This window comes from Porites lutea, chromosome 11, assembly GCF_958299795.1.
Source record: "Porites lutea chromosome 11, jaPorLute2.1, whole genome shotgun sequence".
NCBI classification, from domain to species: domain Eukaryota; kingdom Metazoa; phylum Cnidaria; class Anthozoa; order Scleractinia; family Poritidae; genus Porites; species Porites lutea.
In genome coordinates, this window is record NC_133211.1 from 17,907,509 (window position 1) to 17,926,023 (window position 18,515).

General features: G+C 39.0%; 1 protein-coding gene across 1 annotated transcript in view; it reads left to right on the forward strand.

Moving 5' to 3' along the window:
• Positions 1-10,863, forward strand: part of LOC140952043 (transmembrane protein 214-B-like) — a 21,161-nt gene extending 10,298 nt beyond the window's left edge. The window contains exons 9-20 of the mRNA XM_073401451.1: positions 139-246; positions 1,468-1,507; positions 2,078-2,179; positions 2,724-2,815; positions 4,098-4,143; positions 4,403-4,483; positions 5,711-5,743; positions 7,220-7,346; positions 7,924-8,020; positions 8,840-9,008; positions 9,544-9,905; positions 10,515-10,863. Coding sequence (XP_073257552.1) covers positions 139-246; positions 1,468-1,507; positions 2,078-2,179; positions 2,724-2,815; positions 4,098-4,143; positions 4,403-4,483; positions 5,711-5,743; positions 7,220-7,346; positions 7,924-8,020; positions 8,840-9,008; positions 9,544-9,905; positions 10,515-10,578 — 1,321 coding nt within the window. The 3' untranslated portion in view covers positions 10,579-10,863. The remainder of the gene's footprint in view (positions 1-138; positions 247-1,467; positions 1,508-2,077; positions 2,180-2,723; positions 2,816-4,097; positions 4,144-4,402; positions 4,484-5,710; positions 5,744-7,219; positions 7,347-7,923; positions 8,021-8,839; positions 9,009-9,543; positions 9,906-10,514) is intronic.
• Positions 10,864-18,515: the final 7,652 nt, after the last annotated feature.

The window sequence follows — 18,515 nt, forward strand, 5'->3', positions numbered from 1 at the left end:
CCTAGATATTTTCATGGGAAACAAAGGGAAAATAGAACCAGAAGAACCTCCAAGCTGTTAAATTCCCCTCCTACAAATTACGTATGCCTGGAAACTCGAAATCATAGTGAGAGCCGTGTTTTTTTATTCTCATTACAGTACTTACAAATCAACAAGTACTCAAGAGACAGTTATGGAAGCCAAGGAGTTTTTTGCTATAATGGAGCTGGCATTTTCTCCATCATCACCCCTTGCTGGTAATCCAAGGTAGGAGAGAAAAAAAGCTTGAGAAAGCTTAAATCTGGAGAGAAAAAACTGAAAGATAGAGTTGTTTATAAAATGTTAACAGAAAATTTAACTCTTTTTTTCTTACATTCTTCACACAATTTGTATTCCAATCCAGTGATTTTGTTACCCTGCGTCCTGCATCCTGCGTCCCTGAAGCATAAGAATCCCCAAAGACGCAAAATAAATTATTTGTGGTATGCATCGATTGATCGATCTGAAGATGTGAATGTAGAATATCTTGTGTGTGATTTCTGTGGCTGCTCTTGTGGCTATTGTTAAACAATGCTTATTTCTTAGTCTTTTCTGTGCTTTACAATAGAAGGAGTATCTTTTTATCTCAGTAAACTGGAATACAGAGTTTTGGAGTCTATCTTCAGATTCGCTGTGTGGTTACTAAATACCCAGGGACTCATTGTTTTTTTGAACTGGGCCACAATAGTTCTGGACTGGGGCTCATGATTTTTTCACAAGATGAGTCCAAGGACTCACCATAACTACTTGTAACAAAATCCCTACCAGTTGAAGGTCATTGCCCACTGTATTGCATATTTCTTTGTCTGGAAATGTGAATTTTTCCTTTAGAGGTCATTGGTCCAATGCACTGTTTTTTTTTGTTTTGCAAGAATCTATCCCTTCCAATCCCACAGAAATACAGAGTAGCAATATCAAGTTTTCTTTTTAAATTATTAAGTTCTGTTGGCCCTTTTTTTTTCTGTGCAAGTGTAGATTGTTTCCTGATCTACAGTGTGATACCTTCTTGACTTGAGTTAACCGCTTTGAACAACAACAAAACTGAAAAACTTGAGTAGAAAATGATCAAGGCTTGGTTCAGTGCTGCCCAAACAAAATCATATCGCATTAGGTGTTCATCAGTGTAATTTGTAGAAGGGTTAAACCTTTAAATAATATGTATATCTGACATATGGGACTTGAGTGGGACCAGAACCTTTCTTCATAATATGTAAGTCCAGAAAATTTCCATACTCCCCCCACAGAAGGGATTGGAAATTCCTGGGGGCTGGGTCTCAAAGGCCCAAAAAATTTAATTAAAGGTATGAAGCTTGACTGGAATTTCCAGAGAGGTGGGGAGGTCTAAGGACAAATCCCTTCCGTTAGGGGGGTATGGATAATATTCGGAACCACACAATGTATAATTTGTAAGAACTCCTATTTTTTTTGTTCTGTTTCTTTTGTTTGTAGTTTGCAGCGCAAGTTGTTATTACTATACCCTCAATTAAAGGTACTGCATAGTTAGTACAAGCAAAGAACAGTATTTTTACATTTCAACTGGATATTAGTGCCATGGTTTGTACAGGCATTTAAAAGGTCTTGTTAATTTCTTGAAAAGGGGCCTTGCCTCTGTGAGAATCATAAAAGTACCCTGTAACATCATGTTACAGAAGGAAGGATCTTTAGTAGTGATAATTACTTTAATGCATGAATTTTATTGCATGTAAATTGTACAATTTTAAAAGGATTTTAATTTCTCTCAGAGAGCAACTTTAGAGTTAAGTTTAATTAAACAAGAGTCATACAGAAAGAGCTTGCAATAATTGCAATTCACTTCAATGAAACTTTACCTTGGAATTAAGCAACACTATGAAATAAGTAAATGTAAATTGAATCCCCAAACTTAATGCAGGGCATGGAATTTTCCTTTCTTTCTCAGTTAAGCTGTGAAACAGGGAAAGTTTCAAAAGCTTAAATGTCATGCTTTGTTGTCTCCTTAATAAGGAGTTGTTTGGGGCTGTGATGTTTCGCTAAACTCATGAAGTAAGAAAAGACCTAATTTTTCATCCACTGTCTTCAGAGGCTGTCACTACATGCTGAGTCCAGTTCTGTAAGCAGGTTGTATTTTCCACCCCTCCTTGGCCGTCTTGGCAATGATCTTCCTCTGGAATATCAAACAGAGGTACTGTAAAGATTCCATGTTTGTTCCTCTATATAACACATGCAATAAATAAATAGATAGATAACTGTCAATTTAGAGGTAGCACATCCACACTGTGATTCTTTGTCTACCATTCCGGATTAAGTCGGAATTCAGAAATATTGGGTTTTGAGGAGAGGGGAAAATCATAATACCTGTTGTTAAACCTTTTGAAGTAAGGGTCGGAAATAACGACAAACTCCACTCACATCTGGTGTCACCTCTGGGATTTGAATCCAGGCCCCACTGGTGAGAGATGAGTTCTGTGACCTCTGTACTGGTCACCCTCTCAATTTAAAGGGGTATCTAATGATTATAAATCAAGCTCAGGTTTGGACATTAGAAAATGCTACTCAGTATTTCTTCTTCTTTGGAGATACGCCTGAACTGTCTTCCACTTTTGGTTTTGGTTGGCAATTTATTCAGAGAAAATCGGGATTCATGTTACACTTTCAAGTGAAAAATGGAACTTAATGTTGATCAAGCAAGTGCTTTAAATAATTAGGTTTGATCATTTGTCATGTAGGTTTTGAGCTGCCTGGTGACGTGTTTAGAAAAAGATGCCGAATGCTTTACAAAATGGGAGACCTGCTATACAGCAACCTTGCCACAATCAGGGTATGTTCAACTGTTATCACCAGCTGAGCTTGAGTCATTATTTTGAAACATTTAAAGTTATCTTGAGATTGAGGGAAACCTTGAAAATATTAGTTTGTTGAAAGTGGAAAATACTGAAAGTGTAGCACTTCACACAAAAGATTATGGATGACTTAGTATCGATTGGATGAACTAGTGAAGTCTAATCATTTTTAGTACAAATCAAAACTGCAAAAATAATTATGAGAGTAAAGGTGAGAGGAAACCATGGTTTATAAGGCAAACTCATTTACCTGAAAAAGACCTGTTACAGCTTGCTGTCATGTGACCTTCCTTATGCAAAAATGACAGGATGTAGCTTTAACATTGCCCGGAATGGAGAGAGAGAGAGAGAGTATGAGAAAATGAACCAGAAAGCCCATTATGAGGTGACTGCACACCAGACTAAGATTTTATTTGAGTTGGAATGCATAGAAAAGTTTAAGGTTTTTTTCAATGAGGAAAGTTACTGAACCACAGAGCTTGGAGCCCAGCGCCTTTTTCCAATGATACAATTGTATCTTCCCTTATTCAAAATTCCTTAAAATATCGCTTTTTATACTATATAATCTAAAAATTAGCAGAACCATTATATCCTCTTTCCATCTCTCAATTGCAAATTCTAAACTTGTACACCACAGTTTTTGCAAGAGAAAAGTCTTGTGACCTTGCGCTGTAATAGGGCCAATTGTTGTTGTTTCACTGGAGTGAAAACACATGCAAAGAACAAGTTTCTGTGATAAAAATAAGCAAGAAAAGAAACATGATAGAGCTAGTTTTTGTCTGCAGAATTATAGGAAGTCATGGGAGTGTGGAAGAGGAGTGTGGAGAACATAATATCGTTCTTAGTGATGGGAAATTCTGTTTGTATAGTGTCGCCTTCTTAAATTTCAAGTTGGCAAAAATATAAAGAATACAGTAATAATAATAATAATAATAACAACAACAATAATAATAATAATAATAATAATAATAATAATAATAATAATGATGGTGATGATGATGATTTGGAGGTAGCACATTACAAAGTGGTTCTTCGTCTACCTGATTCCTGGTCGAATTGGAATTTGGAGCCGGTATCCAGCCAGGGCATGTATCTCTTACAAAAAATTCTTACAAAAAATGAGTGCAAATCGTCTCGAAAAAGTCTTGTCTGTAGAAGTGTTTACTGGATTATTCCATTGATCTTTTTCACATCAAGGTCATGCCTGTCGGATGTCTTTACCGTGATGTTAAATGAAAAGTATGCTTGTATTTCTTTCAGATTGCTGTTGAATCATTTAGTCAACACTTGGGACTCCCTAAGCACAGTAAGTGAAGTAGAACCTCCACTGTGCCTTACATTGAAATGGTCTTTGAGCGAACGGAGAGAGACTGGGAAGAGACGCCCCACGTTCTCTTGGGGGCGCGTTAGACGGCTCGCGTGCTTCGAGAATCTAGCTGATTCACTAACAGCAGTTTATTCACAAGGGAAAGAAACCGACTGTTTTGCGTTATAAGAAGTAGTGGAAATGTAATATGGAATTGTGAGTGCCGTTAAGTTACTCCTTTGTATAATTCACATTGCAGGTTCTCAAGAGCAAAATCTTCAACGTCGTTGAAATATTTCAAACGAAAAACAACTCACTTTTGGAAAACAACAAAGCAAAGGTAGGTCTCTGTTAGGTGGCTCGTCGCAGTTGCCCCCCACCCCCCCCCCCCCCCTCCTTCCCCCTGGTCTCCCGTCGTTTCGTTACAATATTATCTTTAGAAAAGGTATGGGGGTGAAGAAGTTTCGAGTCCCGCGCCTTCCCCCTAGCTTTTCCAATGATCCGCCCCCTAAACTGTGATAATTCCTCGTCACAAATGCGTTTGGTTGAAAAGACAAATCATTGTCCAAAAGGTTGAGAATTAACCTTTCATCATCTTCTCTAAACACCCCCCGCCCCCACCCACTTTTCCTCCTCCACCTATCGGTGTTGGTGATGAGGTATAAGCTACGTTCTTCTTAACGTTCCACGACAAATTATTGTTATGAAAGTTTTGGATAACTTCGATAAGGTGGAGCACTAGTGCTGATTATTTTTGCGGCCCTGATCTTATCACTTTTGTTCATTACTGTATCACAATCTTCACGTTTAAAGTAAATTGAGCTGGATTATTATCGTAACACGTCAATTATGAAATAGCGAATAGCTAATCTCCAAGGTTTCACTGTAGCGAAATGCCTTTGTAGCAAAACGGTTGGTAACCCTATACCTGTTCTGCTATTTTTGGTCATTTTCTTCACATAACAGGTTACCATAGAAGCAGTAACACCTGTCAAAACACTCTTAATTTTACCTTTAATACTTCCAAGCACGGAAAATTCAAACGATGATAGTAGCTTTTGTTGGTTGTTATATCTCTTTACTCTTATTGCATGATCCATTTTTTACAGTGTAACTGATTTTGACTCCAAAATGTGACGTTGCTCCAAGTAACGTGATAATAGTTGTAAGGGATTCTACATAATGAGCAAGCAGTTTGTTTGCACCCTAAAAAGTAGTCGGAATAATGAAATTGTTGTTGGTCTAATTGACGATTGGCTGTAGTGAGTTTTTTTTGTATTTTGTTGATAGGAAAGTCTTTAAAATTGATTTACTGAACTGCGCTTTTCCGATACAGATTTTGCCTGCATACGCGTGGCTCTTTTATAGTAACCCTAGTCAACCTGTAGTGGGCACTGACTACCGCAAAGGCGTTGAAGTCTTCTCGCTAGTACAGAAATTATAACATTGTGTACGTTATATGAGATGTCATCTTGGTTACCTGTTAGTGTTTGTGAAGACTGTTAAATAATTCATAATTGATGTGTAGCTTTTATTGAGTGGACCCTTATGCTTTGTTTCCCATCAGATAGGTCTTAGCAGCTGTGTGAAAGCTTGTCAGGTAAGGCATAACTTCATTTAAGCGATATTCATGTTAAAAGGGGCACAAACAACGTGCCAACCTCGCTAGATATGGGGAAACTTGTCTAATTAAAGTGACTCACTTCTGCAGGTTGTTTATGGTAACGCCTTTAGAATCATACCAGCTATCATCCCGCAAGCCACTGAATTACTTGCCAATCATAACGTATTGACATCCGATAAATTTCTATGATTGGTTGGCGAATAAAAGCAACGTGAAAAGCACGTGCTAATTAGAATCCAAAGCAGCCTGCGAACAGGGTTGCTTTCATTGCACTGCCGGGTTTTCCGCGAAAGTTGCGCTAGTGCCAAGGTTTTCTTGCTTTATAACCTTTAGTAAGAAAACAAAACTTTTAAGTGAGCGACATTTCCACATTGACAACACCCTTTGATGGCTGAAGAAAGCAGATCGGTGAGTTTGTATAATACTTGTTACCACCTGTTGTGTTAACCCAGTGAGTAGCAGTGTGCTAACCTTGCAAATTATTTTTGACTTTTCACATATATATTTTGAAGATTTTATACATGTGTTTGTTTGTTTTTTTTTTTCACGAGTCCAGAATCCTTGAAGTTCTTTTCTTTAGAACGTTAAGGGCTTTTTATGGACATCAGTAATTTATGTATTTCATAAATATATTCCTCAAATTGGTGGTAAAATTGTCCTGAATTTACGCCCTAGTGGCAAAATTGCACTAGTAGCTTTTTGTTCAAATTCATTCGTCGTCGCTTCGCAACCATCTTCCAGTCTTAACTTCGTAAAACAATTTCAGAGATCCTATGTGAATGTGTCGCACAAAAATACAGAAAACAAGCAGTAAATAAGACTTATTTATGCGATATCATCGTAGAAGGATTAGTGGCAATTAGTGTTTGTGACTTAACGAGAACAAAAAAGGTGCTAAGTGGTTTTGTTGGGGAGCGGGGGACAGGTAAATAAATGGTCTTGTCTTGCGGGTTATGTCCCCAAGCGTTGTTTTATTACTCCACCTGTTCCGAGTTGATGTGTTGAAGAGCGTCTTCTCCCGTGCAACTAGGAAAATTGATTTGGAAAATGGTGGGGAAAAATCAACAGAAAAGAAGTATAACGACCTAAATCATGTCTGTTTTGATATCGACTACTTTTCGCTGTCTATTCTATCGGGGTTTCCACTAATTAATTTACTGTTATTCCTTCCGGTGTTGGTTGCGTTTGCTAAAAGTGCATGTGTCTTTTTCATGCAAATCACCAGACTACTCTTTTTCCTTTTAATTATTAAATTACACTTAAATAAATTATTACAGTTTTAATGCTCTACACTGTTTTTATTATATGAGCGAACCTGTTTTTAAACGCCTCCCGGCCTTCTTTAATCCCCATTCACAATGAACTAAACGCCAGTTTTTCTCATTCTCGTGTTCTTTTCTATGATGTTATAACGGTAAGACATTTGTGTGTGTTTTGTTCTTGTTTTGTTAGGCTGTGGACGAAAAGAAAGCTCGGAGAAAAGGATCTTTGTTTTCTTTTGGAAAACTCTTCAAGTTAATTTTGTTCTTGTTGGTAGCAGCTATTGCTGTTGACATCTATAAAAACAAAGGCTATAAAGGTACTCTTAATTTTATTAGTTTGTTGTCTGTTTATTCTAACATCTTTTCTTTGTAATCATGGGTTGCCTTAATTTTCATTTTCTTTCTTTTCTGTTGTTGGTGTGGGATCCCTACTCGTCAACTCTTTTGCTACCCTGATATTGGTTTGGCCTGCGAACGGCAGACGTTTCTCCTCGCTCATCGAAACGTCCCTCAGTGGCGATGCGCGAGCAGAAACGTCTGCCGTTCGCAGGCTAATATTGGTTGTTTACCATTTACACAACGTTCCCAGAAAAATCATGTTGGAAAGTAAATGGAACAGGAGTATTTCGATCGTTCCAGCGGATAATTTTCGGGAGCAACGGAACGTCTGAAAAGTCCTGTCTTTCCAGACAGAATGTTCCAAACGGAAATTCGAGTTCCTTCTTTTCAAATCCATCTTTGATACCAGTTTCAGGTTTTAACTGATTTGTACAATTGATAAACGCGATTGCAGACCGAAATTTACCAGTCCTAAATTTTGCCCAAACCGTTAACAGACCGATTCACCCGTGTAAATGGTAAACAACCATTGTCCTTCCTTCATTTATTTAACAGCGAGCAAAACAGCACAGATTGCAAAGGACTATGGTATAGAAGAAGCGGCATTGACAGGTTATGGACATACAGCAAAGAGTTTGAGTGCGGCAAACAGGTAGCTACTACAAGTGGTACTTGCTGGGTTCCTTTGAAAGATGCGTTCGATTGATGGTATTTCGTAATAAGGATATACAGAAATATGTGACAAATCTCTTCAATCTGACCTGGAGCCCTTTTCTCGAAAGGGCCCGGTAACTTTTCGAGCCCGAAGGCAAATTTTAAACTCAAAACCTGTTGAAAAGTTGCACAGTTCCTAGCTCACAAACAGCTCAATTTTGCTTCGTTAACTAATAGTTTCATTTTCAATAATTTATGATTGAAACTTTGATATCGAATACCAACACGACAGATATAAAACAGTTTTCCGGGCCCGAAACGTTACCGGGACTTTCGAGAAATGGGTTCCTGGGGGCCGGGTTTTTCAAAGCTGGATTAAGATAACCCAGGGTTAGCAGCTTCAATTGAGACTGAATGGAATTTGCTTGTCATTTATTCCGATATAAGTTTTAAGCCAGTTAAGTTATCCCCAAATGTACTGGGGTGCGTTTTCGAGCGGATTGGCCATTAGCTTGTACACTTTTTGTTTTTTATAATTTATTGTAATAATAGTTTTGCTCATTTGCTGTTGCCGTATAATTGACACGTCCAAGCTCCTTCGTGCCCTATAGGAGACTGACTCAGTTTAAAAGCCTTAGCAGAGCCGTGCATTTCGTAGCCCCTAGCCTGAGACGCAGACACTCTAAACCCGCTGTATAGAACGTCTGCGACGGACGGTACCAATGGTCTATGGTCTAGACGATGTTGGGGCCAGCTGCAACTCAGGCTACGATTCTTCCTTCGAAATGATGATAAATTATGTCTTATTTGTTTGCAGCTGGGTACAGGAAAACTATCCTACGTACTACAACAAGTTTAGAGAATACTCCGATCCAGCAGCCGCCTTTGTCTGGGAGAAACTTGTAGTTGCTGGAACATTTATAGCGGACACAACCAAACCAGCTAGAAATTATCTTAACAAAAAAATACCAGAGCTTTTAGAAAAGGTGAGATGTTGACTAAGTGGTGTGTCATGTTGCGCGGGTAAAAGTTGGTACTGATTCTTTAAACTGAAAATAGTTTTCAAATCCCACATGTCACGATTATTTAACGCGGAATCGACGTCTAATCAACATAACATGCTACGTAATTATTTTACTCCGCGTACGTGATATAGGCCGTGGGCTCATGTTTCTCACTAAGACAAACTAAAATAACTTCCCTGACAAACAGGACATTGTGGTTTGCGCATCAAAAAAATTTGAAATCTATCACGTTCCCAGTTTCGCCCTTGATAAATCGAGTAACAATTGCCATTATTAACTTTGACGCAAAATTGTTTGAAATTTTCGGTATTGTATTGTATTACTCCAATGAACGAGTAACGTTGCGAACGAAGCCCTTTTTTCAGTCGCCGACTAACGGAAGACATCCCCATATCATTATGAAATTAACTTTAAAAAAAAAGGAAAAAGAAGAAGCAAATTGTTACTAGTAGTCTGAAATTGCATTTTAACCCGCCTTTTCATCTTTTCCCCACAGATCGAAACCGAAGCCCCAGTGTATATCGGGATTGTTCGCGATTACCTCACGGACGTCTGGAATAGATTGTGGCCGGTCGTTCATAAATACCTGGTGATAGTTTGGGATTTCTTATCAGAGAACGTTCCATTACTTCTTGCCAAGGCGCAAGAACTTTTAACAACCTTAGCTTCCAAGGTTTACGAACTTGCTCCGGATTTCTTCTCCTCTGTGGCTTCCTGGTTTGCGAAACTCGGGGAGAAGATCGTAGAGAAGTTGCCTGATGTGTTAGCTGTCATTCAGGAGTATGCAGTCATAGCTATCAACTTGGCTGTAAATCTTATTAACAGTGTACTAGAGTGGATTCAGAGTATGGCTGGAAGGTACGTGGTCAGTCCGGGCAGTGTCGTAGCCTTTGTTTTGACAACCCTGTTCCCTAATTCATTATACAAAACGTTTTGATGCTACGGCTGGCTTATTAACCCTTTCTCGACACACGGTTACAGGAAGAGAGCAGCAAGACCTCAAGTAGTCGCACTATTTTATCAGGGTTAGCGTCAAACCTCGTCTGCAGGGTCTCCCTCGCCTCTTGTTGTCCTCCTGTATGTGTGCGCTGGCCACTCGGCTTATCGAACAACATTTGACATCAGTGGAAAATAGTATTTTGCACTTAGCCAACTCGTAATGTTCATCCTTGAGTTTTCCTTAAACTGTTTTTTTTAATCCTTCCTTGAGTGTGAGAGAGGTTTTTTAATGCACGCGTACGTTTGATTATAATTAAACACTGACTCCGACAAAAGCTGTTCTACCTTTATGAGAATGAGGGCTTCTTGGCTGAGCTCAAGTGTAGAATGGAAGACCATTATCAATCAGAGTTTGCGCCAGACTTCTCTTCTAAAGTCGTTCTCAAATCACACAGTAAAACACCTTGCTGGTGTTCTGCCCTCGTTTTCTGTTTCAGCAACTAACCCTAGTTTACTTGTCTGTTGCAGCGCCGAAGTCGAAGACGGAGTTCAGCAGACACCACCGATGACTGGATCATCAAAACCCGTGTAGTGAGTGAGAAGCTCGCCAGTACCATCCCAAGGTGCCAGATGAAAGATCTCCGTGGCTCAGAAGGAGGATTTCAAGACAACAAACCGCGACTGATTTTTTAGCTTTTGTGTGAAAACGGAATGGTCGCTTAGTCTTTGATATTTCCATTGTGGTGTTGACCAGGATATCCTTAAGGTCATTCAAACCTGTTATCACACACGATTATCAAACTGCTATCAAGATACTGCTAATTGCACAGAAGACTGAGTTCTCATAATAAATTACTTCCGATTTACTGTTACGAAAGCATTGCGGAGTACTGAGTCCGTGAAACAGACGTCTCTCTCCTGGTTCTAGTCTGCTACACAGCCGTTTTTAGCGTCGTCACGCAACGCTTCTCCCCCACAAAAATGGGAGCTGAATTATAATTGGCTAATCATGGGAAAGGAATGTAGTTCGGTTTTCAGCAGCCGTTAGTGGGGAGGAGCATTGCGTGACGACACTAAAAACGGCTGTGTAGCAGACTATCCTGGTTCTGACTAAATCCAGGCTGAATTGTCCAGCCAACAGAAAAAAAAACACTTTTATAAAACCCAGCGAGTTTTTTCCGAGTTCCTTTTATTATAAGATGCATTTGATTGACAAGCGCTTCTTGTGTGAACAAGTTACATTTACATGACATTTCCCGTTTCTAACCTCGTTCTTCTTCCACGTGTAAAAATGGAAAATATTTGGTGACGAATTTACGGCAAGTCCTCCCTCCTTTCTACATACATGACGCCTTCCTCTGTGTGTTAATTTAAGGCCCTTGTTCTAAATAGCCTGCATAACAGGCGCTTTATGGGCCATAAATGCCGCGTTCACCTCCCTTGGCTCGTAAAGCGCCTGTTATGCAGGCTATCTTCTAAGTTGTTGTACCCAGTTCTGGTGTCCAATGAATGTTGAAAGATGTTAAAATGAAGTTCGTGTTTGATTCACACTTAGCCTGAGTAGCATGGGGGTTTTGTCGGGAGCATGCCGGTTTTGTCAATCTTGCTTTACAGTCGTCCCCGTGTGTGAAGGCCTAAGAAAAGTCTCAAGTAACTTTGCTTTGCATCTCATTAAAGTCGGAAAGTTGAAACGATTAACTGTGAATTCTCGAAGTCGGGAAAGTACAAAAAATAATAGTAGAACCTCGGTAAGTTAAACTCTGACGGAAACGAAAAACAGTTCGAGTTTGCGGGGAATTCGAGTTAACGGGGTAATTTTCAGTGAAATTTTGCTCAAGAGAAAGGAAATTTAGTTCGAGTTAGTGGGGAATTCGAGTTATCCGAGTTCGAGTTATCGAGGTTCTACTGTAATTAACATCCGGTTTCCTAGCTTTTTGCTTCAAGAGTTACTATACCCACGTGTTTAGATTTTGAATTTATCAACCTACTCGAACATCGTTAGCTTGGTAGTAGACGATTTAAAGGAGCTGTGTTACGAAATTCATTCTTTTCAAACAATGGAAACCGCTACCCTACTGAGTGAAACATGAAAATAACTGCTCAAAACATGAAACAAAGGTTTGAATAACACAGCAAATTTGAAGAAGAGTGAAGACGGATTACAATTGTGGTTTTTGAAATCTTGTTAATCTAACATTTCATTTTTGTTGTTTGTAACGTAATGCTTGGGTGACATATTGGTTTGACACGAAGCTGTAATTTGCCATTCACAGTTATTTCTCAAGTTCCATAGCGAGTAAGGACGTGTGATTGGCATTGTAAACATGAACCAGATAATCGTGACACAGCCCCTTTAATATACGTCATGCTCTTGTGGTTGTTACAGGAACAGAAGAACACTGAATGGTCCCTTAATATCAGGCTTTACGTTAGCAGATCAGTGAACACTGAGTAGAAACTTTAGAAGGATCACAAAACTCCTGAGAAGAATGAACTTTATTTCAGCTTAGTCATCAAAGGATTTCTTAAAAGGAGCCAAAATTGGTTAATGTGGCTGCTGTTTAACTTCGAATTATCAGTACATCTTTTCGGTACAGTCACTGGTTACGTTTTACAAATGAACTGTAATTTTGTTCTTTGCGTCGATGAAGTTCAAGAAGTGGCTCTTGAACCGCAGTTGACGGTGATGACGAAAAGCCATGATAGCGTCAGGATACTTGAACACAGTTAACCACAACTCGAATTTCAAAACAACAAACTGCGTTTTTTTTTAGCAATGATGAGATTGCGTAGTTGGATCACGCCAAGCCTGTTCCAAGCGTTTGGCACTCCTTTTTACTTCGCACCGCTCCCCACTATCTGAACGCCTGGAACAAGCTAGATCGCGTCTTACCTTCATGACACTCGCATTGCGGTGTTGATCAGTATATTTAATATAATTAGGTTTTTAGTATTTTTATATCATAATTATAACTATTATTATTATTATTATTATTATTATTATTATTATTATTATTATTACTATTATTATTATTATTATTATTATTATTTTCTTTAATTTTTTTAATAATTCAATCTCAAGCAGCATTTGTAAATTGCCTATACGTAGCGAGATTTACAATTGCACTTTCAAAACCACAAAAAAAGTTTCCATTATTATTATTATACATGGTTTATCAAACTACTATCGAGAGGACGGAGGACTCAAAACAAATTAAGCACAATTTACTGTTGCGAAATCAAGATCGCGAGGCATTGAAGTAGTGAAACTATCATATCTCTGTTCCTCGCGTAAGACTTTTCCTGTCAAGTGAAGGGCACAAACGAGCTCATTGATAATACCGGCAAGTTCCTTTCACGTTATTTTTTTAAAGCACTTAATAGGTAAACTATTTACATTCGCGGCATCACATTTACTTTTTCCTTATCTTAAACTCCGTCCTCCAAGAAAAAGACCATACTTTACAAGTTGTCATTAATATACATCATCCTCTTGTGGTTGTTAAAGGATTGGAAGAACTAGGAAAACTTGAAGTATCTAGTGTCAAAACAAACTGGCAGATACTTCTGTAACTAATCACCAACCAAACTTCTGAGAAGAATGGACAATTTTTCAGTTTATTGTCTCAAGGCTCCTGTTTGATCTTAAGATTTTGGAGCTACCATAGTTTCATTCAAGGCTTCAGCTTTATAGAGGAACTTTTAATGCTTTTAATGCTACGAGGAAGTAAAGTCCCAAGTGAAATAAGATGACGAAGTGGAAGCTCGATATAACGAACCTCTATATAACAAAGTCCTCTGTATAACGAACGATTTTGTTTTTCACCTTAGGAATAGTAAAATATATGGAAAAGAACCTCAGTATAACGGACATAACGAAACCGCTCGTTAAAGAGAACAAATTTTGCCAGTCCCTTCGGCCCTTTAGTCTTTATATCGAGGTTCCTGCACTGTACTGTGTTATAAATTTAATAGCAACCCATGGTGTGTGGTTCCTTGTTTCTCAGAATACTTATCAAAAATTGAAAGGACCACAACGTTAGTAGACATCCTTCCTATTCGCTTCTAACTAACTAGTATATCAGAGATGTATGCCGCCAACAGCGGATTCAGTCCTAACTGTGCTGTGTTCGCACTAATGAATCCATCATGGCATGCAAATTCTCGGCTTGCACTGTCACGCAATGAAAAATAAAAATGCAAACCATTCAATACAGAAGGACTAGAATCTGGGAAATGAAAAAAGATAAATATACAAAAACCCTTGCCAAGAATCAGGTCTGTGAAATATTTCAAATGCGAGATACTGGGAAAAAACGGTTTACCTAGATTCATAAAGCTTTGTATGGAAACACCATGTTGGTGTCCCTTTCAGGAACACCAATATGGCCGCCGGATACCAACAAGAAACATCTGTTTTCGCGTTTTCCTACTAATGCGTGAATTCTTCGCTTGAGGAACTCATAAAGATTACAGTAATATTTATTCTGAGACAAGGAATGTTTAGATTGCAAAATCTCCCAAAATCGGTGATGTTTTTAACCCACATAAGAGCTTTCTCGGCCGCCAGCTAAATGCCGCGTCACGCAAAAGCCTGGAAATTCAAGCGTCCTCTTTCGCAAAACGAAGAACCCTTTCGAACCAAAAATTTGTTTATGTAAAGGCATTTAGATACTGTAATACCTCGTGAAAGTAGAAACTCAGAAGAATCGATAGTTTCTTAGTTTGATTTTTGGTGACGTCACCTGCAACCCAAGAATAGGTAGAACTCGCTGACCGTTCCCTTTTTGAGAAAGTTCTTGCTTGTCAAGTGTTAATTTCTCCGATCATTCTGTCGGTCTTGGTGGTCTCGATCAGTGCTTATACAATATTCCAAGGATTGCGTAAGCAAGGATAGGTGGTGCGCCAATATTCTTGAACGTAGAGTGGAAAACAAAAAAGCAATTTTGCCCCGTTTGGCGGCTTTTGTTTCAACGAGAACCGTTGCTATGTCAAGTTGCAGTAACGTTGGCGGAAGTTCTCGGTTACAGTCATTCCGCGAAAGCATGCCCACGCCAGTCTTAATTTCTACAACTTCCGCGTTGTGGTAACCATAGTAAGAAAACTTTTATTTATCTCACAAAAAATAACAACCTCTTCCGTCAGCTGAAAACATCCGGTCTGTTTTTGGTTTTGGTTAAGCTCGCAATTTGGATAATACATGCTCTATTGCTCCGCAAATATATACCACATATTGGAAGTCTGAGTATAAATCAGTAGTTTAAAGACCTTACGTACTGAAGACCCGATACATAAAAACTGTTTTTTGAAGTTTCCTCGATCAGCATTACTCATGCCATGCACGTTGCCTGGAAATAAACCAGATTTTACACACAGAGGGGAGCCTGCACTGCGTACGAACTTTCACATAAAATACGGCAAAAGACAACAGCTTATGAAAAAGGAGTAGATTTATGTTAAATGGAACAGCTTTAATATACGTTTATCTACAGTTTTGCTTCCAGAGACTTGATGTGCCTGTTTGGATTTTTCAGCTCAAGGAAGATCTCTGCACTCCAGTCGGCTGGCCGGTGATGATCTAGCCTGTTCCAGGCTCCGAGATAGTCGGGTCCGCTGAATTGAGAAAGCGCAAACACAAAAATGCCTTTTTCTTTCGCGTCTTCCCCACTATCTGGGAGCCTGGAACAGGCTAGTGATGACCAGATCATACTTGTTAATTTATTATTCATGTTCTTGTGGTTGTTACAGGAACGAAAACTAATCAGGAAAACTATCTGTTGTTGAAATCGTCCCTCAAATCCTTCAATATTGGGCTTTAAATTAGTGAACTGGCAGAGCTTCTGTGACTGATCATCAACCAGACTAATATTATGAGAAAAACAGACAAAATTTCAGGCAAGGGCCAGGCTTCTGTTTGACTCTTACATGAGCTGACATGATTTCATTGCTGGCATCAGCTTCATAGAAGAACGTGGCATTTGTATACAATGCTACGAGGAAGTAAAGGGTGGCTCTTGAAGTATTGAAGCTACCTGCAGATGAAATTAACGACGATGTAACACTGTGTGCTATAAACTTCATAAATTGCGACCAATGGCTCGAGGTTCCTTTCTTTCTCAGAATTTAATAAAAAATTGAAATAACCACAACTCTTACACTTCCTTCCTATAAACTTCTCCAAACACCAACCGAGACACAGAGAGGATTGGGATAGCCTGCGAAAACATCCGTTTCAGTCCACGCTCTTCGCCGCTGGGGACGTTTCGCGCGAAACGTCTTAGCGGCGAAGAGCGCGGAGAAACGGATGTTTTCGCAGGCTAGGATTGGGACTATGATGACAGCCTTTATTACAACATGTAAATAGGTAATCACTCAAGTCACTCAATATAGGTACAATATTAAAATGAAACAGGTAAATGCTACTACTTTTGACTGTTGTTAGCCGAGTATCTTGCAAGTGAATTATAAGATGCTGGGCCCTGAATTTATACAAGCGTGCTTGGACTTTTACTGGCATTGAGTACAAAAAGCTGATCGTAAAAACACTGGGGATACTTCGTGAGTAAAATAACTTGATATGCCAGATGGAATAGTAATAGTACTCAATCTATGTAAAACTTGTACTAAGGTAAAGGCTGTCTTAGTCCCAGTACCCCATGTTTGATATTTAGGGCAGCATGACAAAACTGATGCCAACCAAAAATCAGTCGCGAGTAAAAGCACAACCCAACCATTGGCGGCTTGACGGTTCAGCGCCCGCGACATGTGTTACGTTCGCACATGAAAAAGACGGTAAATGAATCTTTATCATGGCATGTCATGGCGGCCTTGAAACCCTGTTAGTTAAACGTCCTCATACTGGCAGCGCACACAGATGGTTCCTCAGTTTAATCAAGTTCTTTCTTCCGTGTCATTTCTCATTCGTTCTTTGGAATTGGCGATCTTGCTCCCGGCAGTGGTTATACATTTGAATGATTTATTCCCAGGATTGCGTGGGCACCGGGAATGGAGGCGGTGTCTCAATTCACTGAGAATAATGAAAATTAAGAGAGCAATTTTCCTTTTGGAGCCGGCTACGGCTTCGGCTATTGAGTTGCGCATCGGTCATACCGCTTAAAACCTGTGCCCACGTCTTATTCCGCATGATGGGCATAGTTAGTATTAAAAGGGGACTCCCCTTTCATCGATGTGCTAACGGTTTTCTCACAAATAAAATTGGGCAGAGTTTAATTCATAACTGCCGTAACGATTGCATAAGAAAGAGTGAGTCAAACATCTCACACAACTGTCAGAGCATACCTGTACTCCTGCTACTGTGTGTGAATCATAGTAATTTGTTTACTTTATCGGTGGTTTTCGGTTACGGTGATTTAAGTCGTTCTGGGGCTCAAATCACGAAAATAAATAAGTAAAATAAGATGTTAATAAAAAAAAACTTCTTTTGAAGAGTTTTAATTGAACCACGATCATTCTCTCTTGATTGAACTTAACACCATTGCTTCAGCATGTTCAGTTTTAATTGAAAGTGGGCGAGTGAGCCTCAGGTTACCCTGCGATCGAAGGAGACTCTGCTCGCAGGGTAGCCTCAGGTAAAACCAGGAGAGGCTCTCGTGGCAAAACTGAACTCAAAACTAGACAATGATATCGATATATTTTTTCAAAGCAACAGAGAAGCATTGGAATTTGACTTTTTAATCATCCGCAAAAATAAGTAACTAGACCCAGTTATAAATTTTTTTCACAAATACGTCATTGACAGCAGACGCTGTTTTTATCTTTGGCAAAGGTACAACAATCATGTATTGTAATGTTTCTCGGAACTACAGGTATTTTTAAAGTTGTCAAAGGTGAAATGTTATGCGAGTAAACATTGGTATCATTTACTTGCTTCTCGTATTGCCGGATATCATTCCATTGCGGTATTAAATGCCGGAATCTCGGCTTTGAGCGTCCATTTAGTACTTTGCTCCGAATCTTATTCCCATGAACGAGACTTTGAATGGGTTGTCTTAGAAATATATTTTTTTTTCCTTGGCAGTTTTGTTGAATTTTGAAAATACCATAACCGATAAAGCAAAACCCGTTATTGGGTACATAATAACGAAGAAAACACAAACTATTAGTTCTCAAAAATTGAACCTTCCGTGATGTTTTCTTGTATTCACGGATTAGCTAAACTTTCCTTTAGTACTGAAGCCCAATATTTTTTTTCCATCTAGAATGCCGAGCATCTGTAATCAATATTCGGAGGAGGAAGGTTTCGCGTGATCGAGCAATTTGCATTTTCAGAAACTTTAAAATAGCTAAGCACAGTCTTCGGTTGCTTTCGTGGCAGTTTACAAATCATCGTTCGATTCGTCATGCATTTCGTAAAAGTACTTCCGCTAAGATTAGTCTTCTACCCTTTTGAAAGTGTTACCAAGTAAACTGCTTTAGCTAAAATCCAGTGGGACGAATCACGAAATTTCCGGTTACTATTTGTGATGACGTACAAACACGTCAAAGAGATCAATTTGCTATCACGGTTCA